Source organism: Muscardinus avellanarius (genome assembly GCF_963383645.1).
Source record: "Muscardinus avellanarius genome assembly, chromosome: 9".
In the NCBI taxonomy this organism is placed as follows: Eukaryota; Metazoa; Chordata; class Mammalia; order Rodentia; family Gliridae; genus Muscardinus; species Muscardinus avellanarius.
Window position 1 is genome coordinate 47830680 of NC_137795.1, and position 26240 is coordinate 47856919.

Sequence of the window (26240 nt, forward strand, 5' to 3'; positions counted from 1 at the left end):
GGTGGGGAAAAGGGAACAGAAAACAGAGGGATGGGCATGGTGGACAGATTCAAACTAAATGCAGAGAGAATTTTTCTTTCACCATAATACTAACGATTTTTGCTGTTTTTAAAATAAAGTGGCGGTAATACCAGTATTTGGAAGACTGAGACAGGAGGATTACAGGCTCAAGGCCAGCCTCAGGATTTAAGCAAGCCTCTCAGCAACCTAGCGAGACTGTTTCAAAACAAAAATAACAAAGGGGATGGGAGTATATCTGAGGAGTAGAATGCCTCTAGGTTCACCCTCCAGTACCACACAAGTCAAATAAAATGTATTAGTTAATGCTGACATTTCTAGCTGGATAACGTATAAAATATACCTCTTGTTTCTGTATTACCTGTCTTCCTCCATTTGAATTGTAAAGGCATGTGTTTAAGGCCAACCCCTAGTCATCTTTCCAAATCCTGGTGTAGGCCTTGTGTCATGTGTTGTATCTCAGCTTGACAGGGGTACTCTGGCAGAGCAGTTGACTCTGTCACATGGGGGCTCAGAAAGGACAGGGATAGATCTAAAGATGTCAAAGCATAAATAAAGCAAAAGGAAGAGAACTTACTGCTCCAGCCACAGCAAAATCAGTTACACACTCTCAGTGTTAGAGATGGGAGTCAGGTGCAGCATCTCAGAATATAACACATGGGACATGGGAACCCAACAAAAATTATAACCTTAATTTTCATCCCATTTGAGCTTATTCTCTACTCCAAAAGGGGAAAAGTGTATGTGTAACAATTTTAAAATAAAATTATGTATTATTGTTCACTTTGATGGGGAGAAATAGGTTAAGAAGTTTCTCTTTTTCTTTCTTTTTTCTTTTTTTCTTTTGTGGTGCTGGGATTGAACCCAGGGCCATTCTACCTCCAAGTTACACCCCCAGCCCTATTTTTTATTCTCTATTTTGAAACAAGATCTCACTAAGTAGCTGAGGCTGGCCGGGAACCTGCAGTCCTCCTGTCTCAGCTTCCCAGGTACTGGGATTACAAGTTTCTTTTGAAACTAAGAAATGTAGCAGAAATGTTTTGCGACGCCTATTTAGGTCCATAATTTAAATCTCCCCACGGTTTTGTTGAAAAATAATTCACAGGTTCTATGACTCATTAATATAAAGTATACAATTCAAGGTTTGCATCTTTTCAAAAAGTTATGCAACTATTATCATGATTAATTCTAGAACACTCTCATCATCCCCTCTAAGAAATTCCACACCCTTCCGGGCGTGGTGGCGCATGCTTGTAATCCTCACGCTTGGGAGGCAGAGACAGGAGGATTGCGCAGGTTCAAAGCCAGCCGCACATGCCTCCTTAGGAGACCCTGTTTCCAAATAAAAATGTAAAAATAGGTCTGGGTGTGTAGCCTGGAGGTAGAAGGGCTTCCAGGAACCCCAGTACCACCAAAAAAAAAAAAAAAGAAAAAGAAATTCCACACCCTTTAACCGTTGTAGTTCTGATTTTTAAAATAATCATATCCTAGTCATTTTCTCTTAATTTGCCTCACAATTTTTTTGTTTGTAGCTTTTTTTTTTATAACATTCCCTTCGAATTCCAGCCCAGCCTATGGTAGGAGGGAGGGGGGCGGCAGGTGAGTAGAGAGGGCTTTAGTAAACACCCTCACAAATTTCCCTGGTACATTGCTTTAAAATCTGTCTTGATTGCACTCTGAGAAATTTGCTATTCATGTCTAGGTCAGGTTCTCACATTCTGTTCCCTGTGGAGGGACAAGAAATAGAACTGTGTTCAGAAATATTGATAAAAATGAATGAACAAGCCATGCATGGTGGAACACAACTGTGATCCCAGGACTTGGGAGGGAGAGACAAGAGGATCAAAGGTCTCAGCAATTTAGTGAGGCCCTTAGCAATGTAGCAGGACCCTATTTCAAAATAAAAAATAAAGTAGGGCCAGGGGTATAGCTCAGAGGTAGAATGCCCCTGTTCAATGATCCCCAACAACTTTTTCTGTCTCTCTGTCTCTCTTTCTCTCTCTCTCTGTCTCTGTCTGTCTCTGTCTCTCTGTCTCTGTCTCTCTCTGTCTCTGTCTCTCACACACACACACACACACACACACACAGTACTGGAGATAGAACCCAGGAACATCCTACCTCTGAGCTACACCCCACAGCTCTATTTTTTTTATTTTTTTATTTTGAAACAGGGTCTCACTGAGTTCCAAAGGGCCTCACTAAGTAGCTGAGGCTGTCCAGGAACCACTATCCTCCTGTCTCAGCCTCCCAGATACTGGGATTACAAGTGTGCGCCACCACGCTGGGCTTTGTTTTCTGTTTTATCTTGTCTTAGTGTTGTGTATTTTTCTTCTTCCTAGACTACCACAGGCCTAAATACAACAACAGCTTCTGTCCTGCAGTTCTCAATTGGTAAGTGTTTCTAGCAATTACAACGATATAATTTAGAGATAGCGTACAGTCAGAGCTGTACTCCCAAATCCTTTTGGATTTATAGAATAGTAAGCCTTAAGTTTGCAGTAAATAGTTTCAAATATTTAAAAAGTAAAATTAAATATTTTATTTTATTTATTTTTTTATTTTTTTTGGTGGTACTGGGGTTCCTGGAAGCCCTTCTACCTCCGGGCTACACTCCCAGACCTCTTTTTACATTTTATATTTGGAAACAGGGTCTCCTAAGCCAGCGCGCGCGGCTGCCTTCGAACCTGCGCGATCCTCCTGTCTCTGCCTCCCAAGCGTGGGGATTACAAGCGTACGCCACCACGCCCGGCAAATTAAATATTTTAGATATTATATTCTGTTCCCACTTATCTCCAATAGTGAGTGCTATTAAAAATGTGAATATTCAAAACATCTTAAAATGATTTGTATATGATTTTGGCTATGTATTCTATTACAGGAGAATTACTTAGTAGTTATAGTTTACTTAGATTAAAGATTGAAATGTTCAGTTTCCTGAACTCATATCAACTGGTTGTAAAAGAGATAATTATTGGTAGCTGAAAGAAAGCAATGAAGGCTGCACACTTGACATAGTATCTGTTTAATTTTGACTTAAATAAAAAAATGACGGTAGCTGGATATATTTCATTTAAGTGCTTTCATATGCAAACTGAAGGTTTCTACCCTAAGCATTTGGTAGAATAAGAATAAGATGCCTTTTGATCACGTATTTGCAGTTTTACTGTCTATTCTATTCTGTCCAATTTTAATTTTCAAAGGTAGGGGCATATATGCACATACAGTAAAATACAAATTTCCAAAGAGAATGTTCTTGGGGAAGAAAGATCCTGTCTTCTAGATGGGGCCCAGCTTCACTGATCCCTCTCTTTATTGTGAGAATTGCTAGTGCCTTGCAGGCATGCTCTGAGATGGTGTTCTCCAGTCTCTACCACTGCCACCCTTGTATCTTTGAAGATCCACCATTAGCAAAAGGATGTTTTACTCAGTAGCCTTCTATTCCAAATTACAAGACAACTTTCCCCAGCTCAGAATCCACTGTGGTTAATCGTGGTTCAGAGCAATTTTCTCCCAGCCCTGTAGTCATCTGTATTCCTGGTTGTAGCTTGGGTAGTTATTATGTGAAGCTGCCTGGCTAAAGTCTGGGCTTTCTTCTTCTCACATCAGTAGTATTACTTTTAACAATTGACGGACAACTCAAAATTCCATTTGTGGTCATAAGAAATGTTGGCAAAACAAAAATAATTTAGCTTTTTTGTGGGGAAGTTTCCCCACCATGCTCAAGACCCTGGGTTCAATCACTAAGTTGGCAAAATAGAGTAAAAAGAAAAAGGTCTTGATTTAGTAGCAATATATATACTAAATTTACTATAATGAACATGCAATGCTTTAATAACCAGAAAGAAAGAAAATTTAATTTTTACATTGTGATGTAACAAAAATAAATTTTTAAAACTATAGCATGACAGATAATCTCAAGATTCTTAACCAGAACAAATGTGTTTAGATTCATTATGCTATTAATAGGTAAAGTAAGCTGAATGATGACTATAATTTCTTTGTATTCTTAGTACTTTTTCTTACTTTTATTAGACAATAAACATTAATTTCAGACATTATGTTTAGACAATGAAAGATTGCAAAAGAATTTATTTTAAACTGTGTATCTCACAATTTCAATTTATACAATTTATACAATCTAGTATAAATAGAATTTATACTATTTTCAAGGAAAGAAAAATTCAGCAACAATTAAATTATTATTTGGCCTAGTTAAAGGCCTATTTTTGTGACTGTTAAAGAATATATTGTTAGTCTGGCATAGATTCCCTATTTTCTTACCTTTCAGTCACACCAATTACAGTATCAATTACAGGATGAAAAAGGACCTGAAGTCGAGTTAATTAGAAAATTCAGGGTTTAGTACTTGAGACTCAGAAAAGCACTATGTTAAGGTCTTGAGACTAGACCCAAACATATGTCTTAATAAGAACTCTAGATTTCCCCACAAGCCAGAGAGCTGCAACCCAGCAGTGCAGCTTGCATCATTTAAAGCATGGATTTGAATACTGAGTTTGAAGACGAGATTAACAAAACTGATGAGTTAGGAAGAGGCAGGCAAGTAGGAAGGGAGGTAGGTAGTAGGTAGATAACAGAAGGGAAAGCCGGATGGGGAGAGAGTGAGAAATCCCAAGTTTATTATCTAATGATATATTTTAATTTTTTGTGTGTGCGTCTGGGGATGGAACCCAGGGGTATTCGACCTCTGAGCTACACCCCCTGCCCTATTTTTTATTCTTTATTTTGAAACCGAGTCTCACTGAGTTGCAGAGGGCCTCACTAAGTGAGGCTGTCCGCGAACCACGATCCTCGGGTCTCAGCCTCCCGAATGCTGGGATTACAAGCGTGCGCCACCACGCCCGGCTCTAATGATATATTTTAAAATATTTCAGGGGTGACAGTTTGAGAATTTAAAGTGAAATTTTATTGCCATTTAAAATAAAACAGAAATATTTTTTATTTAGAAATTTTATCAAGAAATGTACTTGCTACATTTGAGACTAATAATTCTTGGGTGCCAAGGAGAGTTAAGGCGGCAGAGAAACAATGAGATAGTGAACCATGGTTTGTATTCTGTATGATGTTATATGGCGGATAGAAATAGTATTGTGGGCTGGGCGTGGTGGCGCACACTTGTAATCCCTGTGCTTGGGAGGATGAGAAAGGAGGATCGCACAGGTTCAAAGCCAGCCTCAACTACTTAGTGAGGCTCTCAGCAACTTATTGAGACCCTGTTTCCAAATAAAGTATAAAATAGGTCTGGAAGTATAGCCCGGAGGTAGAAAAAGCCCCTGGGTTCCACCCCCAGTACCACCCCCCCAAAAAAAAGAAAGAAAGAAATAGTATTATGGGCAGAGCTCTCCAGAAATGGTTTCTGTATCACTGTCATTCATTTATATGTTGGAAGAAAGGGCATCACTCTGATTACATGGATGGTATGCGAGCTAGACTGGAGCATGCACACCACATTCTAGAGAAGTTATAAATGTGTGTATTCATATGGCCTTACAAGCCCATAGTAACCAAGCACCAAAATAGCAACCACTGTTTGGTAACATTTTCATTTATGCTCAGTTCAAAAGTTATATTGAATGTATTATAAAAATAGATGTTGGCAGTTCAACATTTACAGTGCTTTGCATATTTTGGAATTCTGTAAATTAATGCTACTAATATGATTCAATATGGTCAGTTAGTTTTAGTGTAATTTCTTAGAAATCCCTTTAGGGCATTAAGTGTTCACTGTAGAGCACAATCATTTAGAAATTATGTAGATAATTTTCTAGGGGATTCTATGATTATTTATGGCTTCAATAATTATGAACATTGATGAATCATGTTTGTGATTAGGCATATATAACCACAGTTGGAGACATTGTGTTAGATGTTGCTTTGTAAACATTTTCAATTATGTGACAGATATTATCAGAAAGAATCTCAACTACCTCTGATACATGTACTTAGAAATTTCTAAAATTATTTAGGGATGTCTCAAATGAATTTAATTTTGCCAATGTTTAGCAGCTGTGTTGTCCCAATTCTAATATATATATATATATATATATATATATATATATATACACATATACATACAAAATATATAGAGTATATACATATTTCATATGTGTAAATATTACATGTGTGTATTATGCTTCTGTGTATATACATAGACACACTTAAGCAAACATATACAGTATCCTAACTAAATTAATTTTAAAGTTAGAGCATCCTGAAAACCCAGTTTTGCAAGCTGAAATTTATCAGATTATCAATAGCTAAATCATTTCGAAAGTGTCCTAAAATATTCCTAGAAGAACTTCTCATTTTTCCATTCCAATGAAAGATCTTATATCCGTTTCTATGCTGAGCCATCGATTTGCTACAATCCTCACTTGATTCATTCAATTCGACTTGTAGAATTTATGGTTGTAGCCTTAGGAGCATTTACCCATTTCCTTTAGATTTCCTCTGGGATAGGAAGAAAAATTTGAGCGGATGCTCTTGCAAACCATTATCTTCCTGATGCCTCCACACTCTGTCTTTCTAGGCAGGGTCTGGGTCCAGGGGAAATGTAGTTAGGGCTTTATCGCTGTCATTAATTTAACAGAATTTTACTAAACATTCAGCTTGTCTTGAGTTAACTTTAACTATGTTAAGACCCACCCCCCAAAAAAGAGAAAGAGGGAGAGAGAGGAGGAATAAAGATAGTTTTAGAGCACATAGCAGTGTAGTAGAAGGCACCGAATATATTCAGAGCATGAACTCTCAGAACAATGTCAAATGGTTATAAATGGATGGGCTATGTACCAGTCTTAGGGTTTAAGGGCTCCGTTAGGACCTGCAGGGAGCCTTCTCGGCCAGGGGTACCCCTGGTAGCCAATAACCCGAACACTTGAAAAGAAAGGTTTTCCAGGTGAGGAGATGAAGTGAACAGAAGCAGGGTACACGAGGGAAACAAGAGATCCCTCCTAGACCAGGACAGGCCTGGGCAGCTGTGAGCAATGTCAGATTAAATCGAGTCTATCTGAGGAACTAACCTATATCAACTGGGAGTTTTAACTTATTTAATAGGGGGATCATTGGGAATCTTATCTCATTTAATTTGTTTAAGCTATGTAATTGTTATTTGTCTAGCCTATTTGATAGAGGTCTACAAAAGGAACTCTTTCTCTCATGCACAATAAGAAAATATAATGAAACGAATTCTTACTCATTATTAGCAATATTGAATTTAAGAGCAGACTTGTTACTTTCTTGAAATAAATCTGCACTGAGTCACTACAAACATTGACCAAACGATGTGCTTACCCGATTTTGCCCAGCTCTTTCTTCACAATCATAGGATTAATTTTTCCAAATGAAGATTAAAGGTAAAGCACTTGAAAACAGTCACTATGAAGAACAAATAGTGTGTCTTGAAAGGCAGATATGTCTTGCATATCATAATATCCTCAGCTCCTAACCCAAGGACTTACACTAAGTACATGCCCACAAATATCTGTTGTCAGAGTGACAAGTGACTGTTACAGTAACATCATAACTGTAGCCAAGTGCTAAGTTGTTGTGGTTCTGACCTTTCAAGCCAAAAGTGGGCTGGGAGAGGTGACCTGAGGACCTCTGTCACTGAAAAGGATGATCCAGAAAGAAGCTAAGAACCACCAATAAATTATACATTAAGCAAATCAAATTGGCAGAAATATATACCCAGATTTTCATTAGTATGGAATTACTGAACTAACTAGAGTCTATTATTTGTTCATAATTTATAGAATTAGCACCTCTTTTTTTGATGATAATGGGATGGAACCCAGAGGCTTTCTACCTCTGGGCTATAATCCCAGACCTAATTTTTTAATATATTTTATTTGGAAACAGGGTCTAAGTTGCTGAGAGCCTCACTAAGTAACTGAGGCTGGCTTCGAACATGTGCAATCCTCCTATCTCAGCCTCCCAAGCGCAGGGATTACAAGTGTGTGCCACCACGCCCGGCCTTTTTTTTTCTTTCTTTAGTTTTATCCTAAAGATTTATAGGGGTTTGTGTGGGAGTCAGGTTTGTGTTCCTGTGTGTATTTTTTTTTTCTGTGTTTTAATTTGCTTTTATCAACCCAAGAAAGAGGAAAGTCGTTAAAGCATAAATGCTTTATATTTACATATTATAAAAATGTTCTTAGGCCTGAATTGTTCTCTTTCTATACTGTGTGCCACAGAGTTACCGTGATAAATGAGAGGTACTTAGTTTGTATGAATGTATTTGCAAAATGAAAAACTGGAAAATTACAAAGTTAGAGGTAGCCTGAGCTACATTGGAATATTGCTATCTAAAAGAAGAGAGATCTGGCATTATTTTTTCCTAAATAGATATAAGAAATAAAGTGTCATTTGCGAGAGTTATTATGTTTCATGCAGCATAAAAAAAAAAGCAGTTCTCTTTTCCCTAGAGCCTAATTCATAAACATCTTAATTACTCAGAACTTGATTCAGTAGAGAAACTCTCATCTCTTTTAGAGCAGGTAATTCAGGGGGAGGAGAAATTGAGCCCTCCACATCTCAGTGTAAATTATTGCTTATTTCCTTCATGAACTTACTGAAATCTATTTCAAATTAGATTCTCATTTCAAGTCACTCTCCTTGGTAAAACCTTGGGGAATTTATTATGAAATAATAAAATCTCTTCTGAAATATGGAAATCTGTATCAGAATAACAAAAATTTCTGATGGTGTAAATTCAAAACATACATCAAAAACAAAAGTTTAGAAAATTTTAATGGCAAAATTAGTTAATACCCATGCTTTATGAGGTTAAGTGCATGCTTTACTTGAAGGAGGCCAGAGGTCAGACTTTATCATTTGGGAGGGAGATTGACAAGAGCCGGCATGGCATCATCCCAGAAAGTCCCCATCACGGTGAAGATTAGGGGGACGGCACCCCGCAGGAGAACAAGGCTGGGGCCATCCAAAGTACTGGGGACCAAGGTCAGACCAAGAAGAATGCTAATGCGCTGGTGGGGGGAGGGAGGTCCTTACCACTCATCCCAAGGCAGATTAGTCTTACTAAAACATGGGCCAGGTTCTAGCATTCAGGCAGGTTATGTGGGCCCAGGGGGAAGGAGGACTGCCTGGCAGGGAAGCTGGCAAAGCCCTGCACATTTTACATTTCTCTCCCAAGTGTTTTCTTCCAACATAGGCTCTGGCAAAATTCTCTACAGGGAAGCAAGCACCTGGAAGCGGTTAAATTCCATACATTGAGACAGAATTCATCCTTCTCTAACTCGCGATAGGAGTGACAGCAGTATTGAAAAAGTACCAATACTATGAAAGTGAGGGAATGGGGATGGGACTAGGAGGGAGAGATGCACAAAGAGGAGGAGGGCAGCTGTTCATTTTATATCCTGCGGTCACTGTCCATCTGCCGTAAACTGGAAGAAGTCCCCTAATGTGGTTTGAGAGTTTCAGCCAGGGAAGTGACCACGGGACAAAATGTTGAGTACAGTAAATCACACTGTTACGCTTCTGCAGAAAGAAGGGCTTGCAAATCCAATAGCCTGCTCATTAACAAAGTCTGTCAAGACAAGTGATTACTCTGCAGTAGCAGCCTCATTTTGAAAGGAAACGAATGTAAAACAGAAGGTGAAGAAAAGTTGCTTCCAAATCCTGGCTTTTTCTACATTTTATGAAAGAGGCCTTTCAGGTTTAAAGGAAGAATTTTTTAGTGCCAGCATATAATGTTTTTGAGGACTTTTGTTGGTGTTTATTCTACTTTTTTGACCTCTCTTAATCTTTAATTATCAGTTTTAGTAAATGTCTAAACTGGAAATGTTTCTCCTATGTAATAGTCCTTCCTTGAAAACTGTTTCTTCTGATCCAAATATGCTAAGTTTCCCCAGAGATATTTCTAGTGGGCAAGACAGAAATGTAGAAATAAATTCTAGATTTCCATATTTAAATAATTGCTTAATTGATAATTTAGGCTGACCAAAGACTTTGGATATATTCATTGCTCTAGACTGATCATTTCTGTTACTGAAATAATGATTTATCTCAACTGTGGTCATCATATTTTACCAAAATTGAGCTCATTTGCTCTTGACAGATGCAAGAATAATTTAAGGATTTTCTCTCGTGCGGAATGGAACCATTCTTAATTAAAGTAATATCTGTGGGCTCCTTTCAGTCACGATTTCCATTCGTGTCATTTGGGATGGAAAAGCCCCAGGACACTTCCTGCTTGGGCTGCCACAAAGCATCATCTAACACAGTAACCTTTTTTTTTTTTTTTCTCTCCCCTACCCAGCTTTTTACCCATGAATCAAACTGCTACTCCGTTGGCCAAAGCCCCTGAATTTACCAAGGGATAAGCTGCCACCTCCTTGTGCAGGCACAGCACAGGCAGACCCAGCCTCAATGCGTGAGAGCCAGAAGCTGCCCTGTATGTTAGAATGCACCCACACCGTCAGACACGGGGGACAACAGCTTAGTGTGTGCCGCCCTGAATGGAGGGAGGCCGTGGCTCTGCCAAAACCAGCTTCCCTTTTGTAATCATTCCTTATGTATTTGTTTTACCCATGATTTGAGAATTGGTAAAATAACCTACTTAGGAGCAAATTCCATCTTTTCAGGTAGATCCCCCTTTTGACTTAACTCTGTACTCTATAGATAACTGATGCACAGTAAGATAATAGGAGTAATAAAAACAATTTGCTTTGATCAGTGTCAGCCAAGAAGCTAGATCACTTCTAGAAAACAAACCTAATTACATTTTATACTTTATATTGTAGTTTATGAATTAATGGAAATTTGTGTAGATATGTCGCATTATTAAACAGTGAGTGGATACATAAAATCTTATACAGCATAAATTTTGTATAGTAGGAGAGGAATTAAACAAACCAAAAAGCATTCAATGAGCTGTCCTGGGAATGGTAGCATCATATGCTTAAAACTGGGAGTCATACTTGAGGTACCATTTCTTAGTATTTCTAGACTTGCTATATTGTCAAGACATTGCTCTATACACAGTGAATTAGTTTGGTACCATAGGCCAGGTGAGCTAATGCTCTTAGGATTTTTCTGGCAAATTCAGTAAAGAAGGGAACCAAAATCCGAGTAATATAATCATTGTTCTACATTATTATTTTAGGAGGAATTAAGTGTGCACAGCTGCCTGCAGTGAAATATTTAAGCAGATATTTGAAGCACTATCAAAGAGTGGATCATCTGGATAGCCATGGTGTTGACTGGGGCAGAGTCCTCTGAAGGGTATCAAGGTGGCAAATTGACCGTTTACTGTGCACTTTGATGCTTCGAGGTACAGCGAGAGTACTTTCTCCCTAGTGACTAGTACTCGTCTCGAAAATCACTCAGTGAAAAAGAGATAGATAATTGTCAGAACTGCTTATTCTCCCCATATCTTCATGCTGATTTTCACATTTCAAGGTAGAACAAGGCAAGCCTCTTTCTGGAGTGCCTTAGCTTAGAGTAATATGTAAAACCTCCTGGGAGTGACAGTGCTTGGCCTTTTAAAAGCCTCCCCCAAAGTTCACTATTCATCTCTTTCTTTCCTCTCACTGCAACCTTGAGTTAGTGGTGCTGTCCCCCATTTATCTATCTTGAAAAGATGAAAGGGCGGGTTGATCCTGCTAAGATTTGCTGCAGCCATGGCAAGGAGTTCTAAGCAGTCAGACTGCGCCGTTCCATAAACTTTATGATGTTTCTGCATCAAATGCTGTTGTTTGCATGCAGCTCCTAGAATCGGGCCGGTCTCTGAGGACCGAGATTGAGGAATGGCAACAGCAGCACTTGTACTACAGGAATCCTCCACAGGCTTCTGTCCACACGCTCCTTGAGCCTGCAGTATTTATGGGCCCCGCTGTGCTACCTAGATGCATGATTTCTGGCACATTCTTCCCCATCTATCAATTCCAGGAGCTCAGGTCTTGCCTCCTTGGGTGTACCATGCTACATTTGAAAAGGCATATTGTTATTAAGGCAGGAATTTGGGGAAAGAGGCTGCTCCCAACAACCGCTACCAATCCCCAAGAGAACAATAACTCCTTCTATTGTGTTCTGCTCTGATTTACTTTGGAAAGTCCTGGGATTAGTGAGAAAGGGCATAACAAAACAAAACCCCCAGGCCTTAAGAAACTAAATACAAAATGATTTATCTTTCTACTATAAAAGGAAAAAGAAATAGAGGAGGCTCTTGATGGTACAGGCTCACAATCCCTAATCTGTAATTCCATATTACAAAAATAAAACATAAAAACTCAGAAACATCACAAGCCATTTATTTTTTTAATGTGGCAGCAAAGCCTGATATGACCAGAATCCATCTGACAGCAAGACCTGACCTCAAATGATTTAAGCCTCCTTCTAATCTTTATTTCTACTCTTGATGTGAAACCTCATGCATTTCACCACAGAAGTATCATTGTGTTCCATCAGGGAGTATGGCCTTGGGCTTGGCTGCAAATGCTGCATGGTAAGTGGCATACACACCATATTACCTTTCCAAAGTCTATAAATTGATTAGGTTACTTGAATTCTGAAATTCATCTAACCTCAAGCAATTATGGACTTGTATGGCTATTATTTCAAGGAAGGAAGTAACTCTTTGATTTTCTTTAGAAGTTACTTTTTTTTTTTTTTTTTGGTGGTACTGGGGTTCCTGGAAACCCTTCTACCTTCAGGCTACACTCCCAGACTTATTTTATATTTTTATTTGGAAACAGGGTCTCTTAAGCCAGTGCGGCTGGCTTCAAACCTGCGCAATCCTCCTGTCTCCGCCTCCCGAGCGGGGGGATTACAAGCGTGCACCACCACGCCCGGCTAGAAGTTACTATTTTTAAGCCACCTAAAAGAGATTAGAAGAAAGAAAGAAGTTTGTGAATTTTAGAACCTTCCTGATTCTAGGAGGTATTCCCAGTCCCCTCCATAACTACACATTATGTTAAGTAGGCTAGAACACAATGAGTAGGCGTGGTAATGCACGCCTATAATCCCAGTACTTGGGAGACCAAGACAGAAGGATCACAGGTTTGTGGCCAGCCTGAGCAACTTGTGAGACCTTGTTTCAAAATAAAAACTAAAGTAGGGCTATGAAGATAGCCCAGAGGTAGAAGGTCTCTGGGTTCCACCCCAAGTAAATCCCCCCCACACACACAGACAGAAAGGCTTCATTTTTGCAGGGGAGGAAATTGAGGGTTGAACCCAGAGACATTATATCTCCAAGCAACACTCACAGCCCTATTTTTTATTCTTAATTTTTGAAACAAGTTCTCACTGAGTTGTGAAGGGTCTCATTAAGGATTTGAGGCTGTCCTCGAACCTGTGATTCTCCTGTCTTAGCCTCCCAGGTACTGGGATTACAAGTGTGCACCACCACACCCAGGTAGATGGGCTTCATTTGAGTAGCACATAATTGCTAGTTGTTTGTGTTTGTGTACTCTTAAGAGTATAAATGCTGATAACTCTGTAGCATTCTCCCAGCCAGCAAGGCATAGCAGCATTCCAGTGAGAAGCCTGGGGAGCTATAGCATTTCTCCAGTTTTTGTTGAACCCCAAAATATGTAGTTATAGAGGGGTTCATGAGTGTCAGCGTAGGTTTTATTCAGTTTCACCTCCAAATTCAGCCCAAAAGTGAATGGTATGTTTCTTGTGTAAACAATTGCTTTAAAATTATTTTATCAGCCTGGCGTTGATACAAGGCTGAGATAGGAGGATCACAGATTTTAGGCCAGTGCACAGTAACTTATGAAAACTCTGTTTCAAAATAAAAAAAAAAGGGCTAAGAGTGTAGCTAAAAGGTAAAATTCCCCTGGACTCCATCTCTAGTACTACACACACACAAATCCTTTTATCAATCCTAACTCCAATGTAACAGGATTCATTTCTTTATAGGAATTTTTTAATTGTGCCAATCCCACCTTGAGTAATAGAAAATAATTTTAAAGTTCATAAATTATTTTTCTTTTCAATCTCTAAAAATATTTATTTTAAATCGATAGATAAAATAGTATGCATTTTATGTACAACATATATACATGTTGTGTACATGTATATATACAGATGGGCATGTGGTGGTGCATGCTTGTAATCCCAGTACTTGGGCAGCTGAAGATCGCAGGCTTGTGGCCAGCCTCAGCTACTTAGTGAGGCCCTCTGCAACTTAGTGAGACCATGTTTCAAAATAAAAAATAAAAAATAGGGATGAGGGTGTAGCTCAGAGGTAAAATGCCCCTGGGTTTAATCCCCAGTACTATAAAAAAAATTAAAAATAAAGTATATATACATTGTAGAGTGACTTACTCTAGCTCTTTAAAGTATGTGTTTTGTTATTGTTTGTTTATTGTTTTCTTATTTATTGTTGTCTTTATTACTCACATATGTTGACAAATAATTTCGATTTATGGTGCTATGATAAGCAAAGTAGAAAATGAAGTTTGTAGTATGGATTTCTTTGCTCTGGGACTTTTGATTTAAGACATGCATGAAATCCATGCCCAGGGTGGGTTTAGGTTTTACAGATTCACCTTTGCAGCATTTACAATGTCGATAGGGGTTAGGGTTGCACTAAGGAAAAAATATACAAACTACACAATCAAAATTAGTTGCAAATATGAGTATTTATTTAGGAAAAGAAAAGAAGTCACAACAAAGTATGAAGTGTCAGAAGCTCTCAGTACTACACATATCAAACAATAAGGAAGTAAAACATCTTTGTCAATGCCTAAAATTCCCTACAGTACATTTTTTCTTATAGTCTTTCAGCTGCATACTCTTAAGCTGTTTTCTTCATATGAAAACAACTTTGTAATATTTCTAGTAGAGAAAAAAGATAGTTCTGCCTCTAGCTTGTGATTCAGAGTTTGTTTCTTTATGTGTTTAATATTTTATCATCCCAACCCCTTATTCATATGTCATTTAGATTTTTGGAATCATTATCAAACTGGAAACAATCTCTCATTTAGAATTCAAGGCATTTTAACTTTCCTTGTGCAGTGACTAATCTGAACTATTCTTTGGATTGACGTCACTCATTACACAGTGTGTCATTGTCTTTGAGTCATGATGCTGGTGCGTCAGCACAGTGGGTGGTAGGACTTCCTGGTACCTCTTTCCTGAGAATAACTGCACTCTAAAATGGCATTGGCTACTGGACGATGTCATACCAACCCCAAATAAGTGTATCTTCAACTCAGCCTTTCCTTAGCTAATCCCCAAAGTAGCCAGGTCTTTTTTAACACCCCTTGATGTGGTGGAGACCTGAGGAGGAGTGTTCAGAATGGAAACAGCATCAAAACCAACTGCAAGGACTACAAAACATGGCTATGCAAAACACTTTACTAGAACCTCTCCCAGACCGTGGAAGGTGCTCAGACATGTGAAGGCCCTGAAGCTTAAGCTCAATCAGATTCGTGGTAAATTCAGTCCATCTACATTAAACATGTTAGAACTGAGCCTTGCATTTTATATATGTTACATTGATACATATATGTTTAAATTCTGCTAATAAATTTATTGTCACTTTCTTACTCTTCACGCTGTCCTGCAAAAGGCCTCAATTTTCCCTTTCAAATTCCACTTGCATCCAAACATCCTCCCTTTATTTAACATTTTATTGCTTTTGTCTGTCTCCATAGTCATAAAAAGGGCCATGTAAATTTCTATATGCTGTTGTACTTAGTATTCTGATTCCTGATAAGTCATGATATTAATGTAAAATAATACTTCGTATTTGATGCAGGTATTTGAAGCCATAGATATTTTTGCATTCAGAATATTATACAGCATGAGAAATTATTACTCATATATATTGATAAGTAACTTTGACTGTTGGTATAAATGGGGAGATGAAAGAAGTGGTGGATGGGGGAATTTCTGCCAACTGAACTTCACATAACATTGTATATGGATGGGTAGAGCCTGTCTACACCTCGGCAACTTGTTCATCTTCATGAGCTCAAAAATGTCTTCTCACTGTGGTCCTGTCTTAGAACAGGGTGACAAGAATGAACCTATCATAAGTTGATGAGGAATATATTGTTGGAAACATGATTATCATGTTATCTGTTTTAGTTAAGGCAGCTTACACAAGAAATATGATAGTAGTTGCCATATATTTATTAAGCCAACTATAGTTCATTTATATTTATAGTTTATTTCATCATCACCAGAGAAAGATCAGAAAAAGAAACACAGCATCAGAAAAACATGTGATGTTATGACCCAGACAATCCTCAGCATCAGCTTGAGAGAAGCCAGTGTGCTGCTCCCTGAGAAGAGTGTCAGTCTCCATGCGAGTTGGCAGAGGCTATACATCACAGCATATCTCTCCCCTGCAGGAAAGGGGGCCACAAAGGAGCCAATGTAACAACAGTGCTGTTCATGTATTTCCAAAAGACTCCTGTCCTCGGGTTTAACTGACTAAAGATCTGTTTCATTTAACAAGTGTTCATTGAACTCCTCTTCAGTGTGAGCAGTGTCTAAGGCACTTGAAGTTAGAATTTGCAAAACAAAATCTTTGCTCTGGCAGAGCTGACAGCTATCAAATACATGAATATGCCAGAGATTAATAAGTGCAGTGGAAAAAATAAAGCAGAAGTCAGCGAGTGCTAGGGAGAGCATTTTATTAAAAGTGGCCAGGGTACACCCTCTGAGAGTATAACCATCAAGCAGAGGCCTGAACTGTGTAACAGGGAACCCAGCAGGAGGACCAGGCCACGTGGCGCCCTGTATTCTGCTATCACGTTTCACGTTGCCACAAGGCCTTGTGTTTTATCTCTGAAGTGGGAAGGGCTGTTCTGAGGGTCTGTCCTTGCTAATTTTTTTTTTTTTTTTTTTTTTTTTTTTTTTTTTTTTTGCGGTACTAGGGGTGGAACCCAGAGGCATTCTACCTCCAAACTATACAACCAGCCCTATTTTTTTTATTCTTTTTTTTTTTTTTTTTGGTGGTACTGGGGTTCCTGGAAGCCCTTCTACCTCCGGGCTACACTCCCAGACCTATTTTATAATTTTTTATTTGGAAACAGGGTCTCTTAAGCCAGCGAGGCTGGCTCCAAACCTGCGCTATCCTCCTGTCTCTGCCTCCCAAGCGCTGGGATTACAAGTGTGCGCCACCACGCCCGGCTTTTATTCTATATTTTGAAACAGGGTCTCACTGAGTTCCAAAAGGCCTCACTAAGTAGTAGCTGAGGCTGTCCTCAAACCACAATCCTCCCGTCTCAGCCTCCCAAATGCTGGGATTACAAGCATGTGCCACAACGCCCGGCTTTCTTTCTTTCTTTCTTTCTTTTTTTTTTAATTGATATCTGCATCTCCAGTACCTAGAATGGTGCCTGGCAGACAGTGAAGGTACTTAGCTCTCAGTACCTATTTCTTTCTTCTTAATTTTTTTATTGGTACATTGTAGTCATATATCTAATGGGGTACATGATGGTAGAGGCCTACATGCACACATCACATATTTAGCCCTTCCACAATTCCCACCCCATTCCCTCCCTGCTCCCTCCTTCTCATGTTTGGCTTAGTGATTGACATTGATATGTTTGTGAATATACATCATGTACATTAGGGAATTTTCCTCTTTCTTCCTCTCATCCCCCTAAGTTAGGCCACCTTATTTGCTCATCTATTATTTCCCCTTCTTCATCTAGAGTTCCTCCTATGACTCTTTTTCTCCCTAGCTTTCATATATTAGGGAGAGCATCTGCTATTTTACTTTTTGTGACTAATCCCACTTAGCATAATGTTCTCCAGTTTCACCCATCTCCCCACAAATGACATAAATTTGTTCTTCTTTATTGCCGAGTACAATTCCATCGTATACATATCCCATCATTTTATAATCCATTCATCTGTTGATAGACATCTTGGCTGGTTCCATAGTTTGGCAATTGTGAATTGTGAGGCTCTGAACATAGATATATATGCATTAGTTTGGTAGTTTGGTTTTCATTTTTTTGGGTAGATACCCAGAAGTGGTATTGCTGGATCATATGGTAAGTTGGTAAGTTCATTACCATTCTTCTGAGGATCCTCCATACAGTTTTCCAAAGTGGTTGCACTAATTTGCAATCCTACCAACAATGTATTAGAGTTCCCACTTCTCCGCATCCTCGCTAGCATTTGTTGTTGTTTGTGTTTTGAATGATTGCCATTCTAACTGGAGTTAGGTGAAATCTTGGGGTAGTTTTGATTTGCATCTCTCCGATTGCCAATGATGTTGAGCATTTTTTATGCGTTTATTGGCTGTTTGAATTTCTTCTTTTGTGAAGTGTCTATTTAGTTCACTTGCCTATTTTGACTGGATTATTTGTTTTCTTAGCAGTGAGTTTCTTGAGTTCTCTGTATATTTTAGATATTAATCCTCTATCAGAGGAATAGTTGGTAAAAAATTTTCTCCCATTCTGTCAGCTCTCTGTTGAGGTTCTTGATAACTTCTTTTCTGTACAAAAGCTCTTCAGTTTAATGCAATCCCACATATTGATCCTCCTTTTAATTTTTGTGCCTTTGGGTCTTGTTGAAAAAGTTTTTACCTATGCCTATGTGTTGAAGTGTTGGACCTATGCACTCTCTAAGGAGCTTCGAGATCTTTGGTCTGATTTCCATATCTTTGATTCATCTTGAGTTGACTCTTGTGCAGGATGATAAAGTAGGGTTTATTTACATTTTTCTGCGTATGATTAACCAGTTTTGCCAATACCATTTGTTGAAGAGGCTATCTTTTTTCCAGTGTATGTTTTCGGCCCTTTTGTCAAAAATCAACTGAATATAAGCTGGGTGTTGTGGCCCATGCTTATAATCCCAGCATTTGGGAGTCTGAGACAGAAGGATCATGGTTGGCAGCCAGCCTCAGTTACTTAGCAAGGCCCTTTGCAACTCACTGATACCCTATTTCAAAATAAAGAATAAAAAATAGAGCTGGGGGTATAATTCAGAGGTAGAATGCCACTGGTTTCCATCCCCAGTACTGCAAAAAAAAAAAAAATCAATTGAATGTAAGTGTACAAATTTTTTTTGAGTCTTCTATTCTGCTCCATTGGTCTATGTGTCTTTTTTGTGCCAATACCATACTTTTTTATTACTATGACTTTGTAGAGTACTTTAAAGTCAGGTATTATGATGCCTCCTGTATGGTTCTTGTTGCTGAAAACTAGTTTGGCTATTCTAGGATTTTTGTTTTTCCAAATGAATTTAAGGATTGATTTTTCTGTCTTTGAGTAATGATCTTGGTAATTTAATGGGTATAGTGTTGGATCTGGGAATAATGGTCATTTTTTTTTGTGTGTGTGTTGTACTGGGGTTTCTGGAAGCACTTTTACCTCAGGGCTATGCTCCCAGACCTATTTTTTATATTTTTATTTGGAAACAGGGTCTCTTAAGCCTGCACGGCTGGCTTTGAACCTGCGCAATCCTCCTGTCTCTGCCTCCCAAGCATGGGGATTACAAGCGTGCGCCACCATGCCTGGCAATAATGGCCATTTTGATTATATTTATTCTGCCTATCCAAGAACTTTCCATCTCCTAAGGTCTTCTTTGATTTCTGTGTTTAATATTTTATAATTTTTTGTAGAGGTCTTTTACCTCCTTGGTTAGGTTTATTCCTAAATGTTTTTCTGTGGAATAACCTGAGTGGAAATGTCTTATGGATTTCTTTTTCAGTGGATTTATGGTTGGCATACAAGATAGCTTCTAATCTTTTAAGATTGATTTTTTTTATCCAGATACTTTGCTGAATTTGTTGATCAATTCTATAAGCTTGTTCTTTGAGTTTCTTGAGTCTTCTAAGTATAGTATCATGTCATCTGCAAATAGAGATAGTTTTAATTATTTATTTAGTTTTTCAAAGAAACTCCATTGGTTTTCTTCTCTTGCCTTATTGCTCTGGCTAGAGTCTCAAGTGCTATATTGAAAAAAAGTGTTGATAACGGACATCTTTGTTCCTGTTTTGAAAGAAAATTCTTACAGTTTTTCCTTTTTTAATATGATGTTAGCCATGGGTGTATTGTATATTGCCTTTATTTATTTATTTAGTAGGTCTTGGGCTGGAACCCGGAGGCATTCTACCCCCAAGCTATACCCTCACCCCTATTTTTTACTCTTTATTTTGAAGTAGGTTCTCACTAAGTTGTGGAGAGCCTCACTAAGTAGCTAAGGCTGTCCACAAACCACGATCCTCTGGTCTCAGCCTCCCAAATGCTGGGATTACAATCGTGTGCCACCATGCCCAGCTTGTATATTGCCTTTATGATGTTGAAGTATTTTCCTTCTATTCCAGTTCTCTGCAGTGCTTTTAGCATATTTGGTGTTCGATTTTGTTGAATGCTTTTTCAGCATCTATTGAAATAATCATGTAAGTTTTGTCTTTGGTTCTGTTTATGTGATGAATTACATGGATTGTTTTCCATATGTTGAACCAGCCTGGGATGAACCCTACAAGATTTTCTTGACATGGTTTTAAATGCATGTTGCTAGTATTTTGTTTAGCAGTTTTGTGTCTAAGTTCATCAATGATATAGGCCTATATATAGTGATATATATATAATGATATAGTTTCCTTGAGCTATCTTTATTTGGTTTTGGTATTCATGTGATGTTGGCTTTGTAGAATGTATTTGGGAGAGTCCTGTTTCTATTTTATGGAATAGATTGAGGAGTATTGGGATTAACTCTTCTGTAAAGGTTTTATAAAAATCACCTGGGAAACCATCTGGTCCTGGGCTTTTGTTTGATGGTTGGCTCTTTATTGCTGCCTCAATCTCTTTGATTGCTATTGGTTGGTTTAAATTTTCTATATATTCTTGGTTCAATTAAGGAAGGTTGTGTGTGTCTAGTAACAAAAGGAAAAGTTACTGGCTTCCTATATCAAAAGTGGAAACTTGTCTATTTTTTCTAAATTATAGTAGAAAGGGTGCTATTAAAATAGAACCAGGGCCTGGGCGTGGTGGTATGAACCTGTACTCTCAGTACTTGGAATGCTGAGATGATGATTGCAGGTTGGAGGCTAACACATGGTAACTTAGCCAGACCCTGTTTCAAAATAAAATTTAAAAAATAAGGTTAGGGGTGTGCTTAAAGGTAGGACTCCACTGGGTTTAATCACCAGTACACCACCACACACACACACAAAAGAACCAGGGGTAATAGTTGATGGCTATTTCCATTGTTTTCATTATTGAGTAAAGTGATAGATCAGACCAAGTTTATAATAAAAAAAATGTATGTATATAATTATAGTGATGAATGTAACAGTAAAAGCAAACAACTATATTGAAATAATCTTTGCTGGTATTTTCTCATTTTATAATAAGTATTGAGTACTGTTTTGTATATGTGAATATTAATTATTGCTTTATGGTAAAGTGGTTATTTCAGAAACAGATTTGCAAACCAGTAATAGAATTTGTTAATTAGAATACAAATGTGGATTAACCTGTTGTCTTAAATTTAATCCTGATTGTAATATTATATCAGATTAACACCAGATTAACACTTTTCACACAATTACAATGATCTGAGTTAGGAAATGTCAGCATGTTGCTGTTTTTTTTTTAATAAATTGTTTTTAAAATCTCTTTAAAATAGCTTCTCATTTTTTAAGCAAATGACTAGTAAGGAAAAATTCTTTGACAATTAACCATTTGTGTATTTGTTCTAAACCCAGTTAAGAGGTCAGCACATGGACCTGGCTAATAGATTATCTAAGGAGGGGATGTAGATTCAAGAAATATGCAGGAAGAGGGTCCACAGGGTCAGTAACTGGCTCTGGGGGCAAGGAAAGGAGAGGAATGGGCAGGGAATGCCCAGGTAAACATGGTATTTCCTCTTCATATAGTTCTACCATGATTTCCACCTGTGGTAAAACTGGAAAGCAGAGGTGCTGACTAACAAGGTACTTAAAGGTGATCCAGTTATTTAGGTTTTTATGTCTTTATTAAGAACCATGACTTTATGGCCAAAGTCATGAACCTAAGTAGAAGGAGCACAGAAACCTGTCCCAGTATGTTCTGATCATATGAAAATATAGCACTATTTCAAATAAAAGTAAAAGAAAAACAGAAGACTATATGATTGCAGTAGTCAAGTGGTTGGTTAGAGGCATGGGTTCTGATCTGCCCAGTTCTGAATCACATTTGTTGGTAGGCATCAATACATTTCTCATCCTCTTTACCTTGATTGTAGAGTGGGAATGCTGACAGTGTTGTCTACATGCTCATAGCAACTATAACTGTTCTACTGAGTTCCTGGTGAAAAAAAATTTCTTTATGAGTATTACTAAAATTCTGACTGCTCAGATTTTCTGTTTCCTTTGGATGCTAAGAACTGCAAAATCAAATTTTCTTTTTTTCCATAATTTATTTTATTTATAAGTGGAATATATTATATTGAAAATGGTGTATATTTAGATTGTGCTTCGTGCCCTCTCCCCCCCATTTCCCTTCCCCCTCCCAATAGAGAGTGTTCAGGTTAACCATGTTATATTTATACTATTACGCATATATATATATATATATATATATATATATATATATGTAGCTCCTCCATTGAACGACCTCAGCTTTCTTCCTCTCCTATCCTTCCATTCTAGCTTTGCTGAGATTTCCTCTCCATCATCTGGAGTCCCTCTGGTATTACCACTACTCCCTAGTTTGGGCATATTAGAGAAAACATGTGTCCCTTCTCTTTTTGTGCTTGACTAATCTCACTTAACATAATGTTCTCCAGTTCCTTCCATCTTCTTGCAAATGCTATTATTTTATTCTTCTTTATAGCTGAATAGAATCCCATTGTGTGTATTTCCCATAATTTTGCAATCCATTCATCTGTTGATGGAGATCTAAGTTCGTTTCATATTTTGGCTATTACAAATTGTGCTGCTATGAACATGGGTAAGCATATATTAATGTAGTTCTCTGATTTCAACCCCTTTGGGAAGATACCCAGGAGTGGTATAGCTGGATCAAATGGCGGATCTATTCCCAGTTTGCTAAGGAATCTCCATACTGATCTCCATAGTGGCTGAACTACTCTGCACTACCACCAACAGTGTAAAAGAGTTCCTCTTTCCCCACATCCTCGCCAGCAATTGTTCTTGTTTGATTTCTTTATGCTTGCCACTCTGATTGGGGTTAGATGGAATTTCAGCGTAGTTTTGATTTGCATCTGTCTGATGGCTAAGAACTGCAAAATCAAATTTTCAACTCCACTCTAGCAATTGTATAGACCTTAAAAAATAGATCTCTTTGTTTGGATTTGTCTTACTATCCTACTCTTAAAACTTTTTTTTTACAAGTATGCTTTTGTCTCCCCCTACTAAAATATTTGCCAGTGCTTCTAAAAAATGAGCTATTCATTTGTGTTTCATCTTGCATTTCCTCATTGAACTTACAGTATTTCCACTTAACAGTAGAGAAATAGCCCAAAGCACAAGGAGTCATCTGGGGTGGAGCAAGATGGCTGAGTAAGATTCTCTGATGATCATCTCCCCACCAGCACACCAGGTTGAATAGCTAATCACAAACCAAACTACTTTCACAAGAACTAAGGAAATCAGCTGAGAACCCACAGTGCCTTACTCTTTCTGAGCCCCAGTTTCCACACTTGTAAAATGCGAACAGTAATGGCAACCATTCTTGTTGTTATCATTATTTATTTATATGTTTATTTGCATCTAGAGTGGTCTGATTTGAAATGAAAAGACTCAACCAAATATTTAGAGTTAGAAAACCAAACTCTAATTTTTACTTAGAGTAAAATAAGATGTCCATTAGAAATGGCCAGTAGCAGTTGAATCCATAAGTGTAACTCTCATGGGAGACACAAACCTGGATATTATCTGTTTCAGATGTTATTCAAATCCTTGAAACTGGGTAAGATTTTTAAAGAGGGTCAAAGCAGTTAAGAGAGGAGAAAGGCATTAAAACAAGATGAGTCTGGTAGGAAGTAGAGTGGTGGTTACCAGAGGCTGGAAGATTGTGGACAAGGGTACAGGGAGATATTAGTTAAAGGTACAAAGTTTCAGTTAGATAGAAGGCATCAGTCAACTGTAACATGGGGAAGACAGAAAATACTGATATTGATGGATAGAATGGTACAGGTAGATTTGGGGGTTATTTATGTGTTTTGTTTTTCTAACTATATACATTGCATTGTTAACCTAAGAAGAATGCAGTTAGACATTGACTTTACATTAAAATGCTGAGAAATTGTACAGATAACCCAGTATTCTGGTACTTAACTTGGGAGACCAGTTCTGGTACTTAACTGGGGCCCAGCCATGACTGGAAAGTTATTAAAATAGTACAGATTCATTGCCGTCAATTAAGTAGTTCAAATTTGGTGCATCACAATAAAGAATGAAATATTGTTTGTTGCAAGACAGTTTTGACACTTTAGCACAGGAGTAGAGATGGTGTTTATTCATATTGTGTTGGATATATGTCCCACACCAGAAGGCAAATGACAAGATAATAATAAGCCAGAAATGTTGATAAAACATTATACACTACAGGGTCAACTATAATAATAGTGTAAATGACAGTTGCTATAATTGGCTATTTATCATTTATCAATCTATTTATCAACTTAAAATCAAGATTTGACAACCAAGACTACCTGGGAAAAAATTCTTAGTAAACTCAAATGTCATAGTAAACTTCAGTACATTCTAAAAGTTCACTAATTTTTTATGAATATCGAGCTGCAGGAACCCTTAATCACTTTGTGTCCTTGTTAAAAGTGCACAGAATTTCACTGCTTGCCTATTACAGCCAAAGAAAACTGCTTGTCTTTAGACCAGTTTTGAGTCCATTGATGAATCTCAGGCCATAGTTCTCATGGTTCTCATGGAGGGAACTTTCTTACCTCCATCAATAATTCTTTAAACCCTTGAGAACTTGCTCCATTAGGGTAAAGGATCTCATTGGAAGTGATAAAAAAGGGGAAGTGTGTGTGCAAATAAATGAGATGGTATTCTGCATCTGACATTTGATTCTTTCTGGATTTACATCTTGGACTTGGCAATTAAATATCCTTTATTTCAGATAGAAAATAAAGAGGCTTATTATATGTGGTGCTAACATATAACTGTCACTTCACTTTGTGAGAGGTGCCTTGGGGAATGTGATAGTCTTGCACATAGCATCTGGATACAGGACATCGGGCATGGCAGTAGATACCCAGGCATGCAAGAAAGAAGTGAACTATGACTAACTCTGTCCTCCTGTCCCTCAGACAGAGTCAAGCAACTGTGTTCAGTCTGGGCAACAGCAAATCTCACTCTGTTGACTGAAATCTATGTGAAAGTGGGATTGTGCTCTAGAAGGTTTATGTGAGTTGTCTAGCTATACTGTAGGAGTGGAGAATTGTTCATTCAGTAGACCGGTCCATTTGGATGGGTAGTTTGGGAGCTGCCACTGAGAGAGGCAGATACCCAAGGCCTGATGCTTCTTCCAGGGCTGGCAGCCAACCACCCCAGTTTCTTTAGCTCAAACCCATAGACATGGTGTTCCAGGTGCCTAGCTTTTCATTAGGGGCCCTTTGCCTCTTCAGCCATCTTTTTATGTGGAACCTTTAAAGATAGCCCTGAGCCAGTTCTGTTCTGCAGAGCACACATTTGCTCTCCTGGCTAAACCGTGTACCTTTACCCCACTGAGGGAAGAGATGTAGTGGCTTCATAGTGAATTGGTTTTGAAGAATGACTGAAAGATTATACACCAGGGACTCACAAGAGTTGATTCTCTTTCAGAAAGAGCAGTGGCAAGCTGGGCATGGTGTCACACACCTGTAATCTCAGTACTTAGGAGGCTGAGACAGGAGGATCACAGGTTCAAGGACAGCCCCAGCATCTTAGTTGTTGAGATCCTATTTCAAAATAAAAGAGAAAAAAGTTGAGGATATAGCTAGGAAGTAGAATTCTCCTGGATTCAATCTCCAGAAAAGAAGGAGGAGGAGGAGGAGGAGGAGGAGGGGGGGGGGGAAGAGGAGGAAGAGGAGGAGATGTACGATAAAGGAGGAAGCAAGAGCCCTGTGACACTGCACTGGGTGAAGGCAGGTGAGGCTGGAGACAGGGAGAACGCATAATCACAATTGCAGCAACGGGGCAAAAGCTACGAGGGTCCCTTGACAATGGTGACGAGGAGGCGGATTCAAAATACTTATGTTTTGAGCTGTATGTGGTGGCACACACGTGTAATCCCAGTGCTCAGGAGGCAGAGACAGGAGGA

At 38.4% G+C, this 26240-nt stretch overlaps 1 protein-coding gene across 1 annotated transcript in view; it reads left to right on the plus strand.

The window, feature by feature from the left end:
• Positions 1–26240, plus strand: part of RELN (reelin) — a gene marked incomplete at both ends in the record, with an annotated part of 510757 nt that overhangs the window by 247305 nt on the left and 237212 nt on the right. Inside the window, one exon of the mRNA XM_080701477.1 lies at positions 2358–2409. Within this exon, the coding sequence (XP_080557603.1) occupies positions 2358–2409 (52 nt within the window). The remainder of the gene's footprint in view (positions 1–2357; positions 2410–26240) is intronic.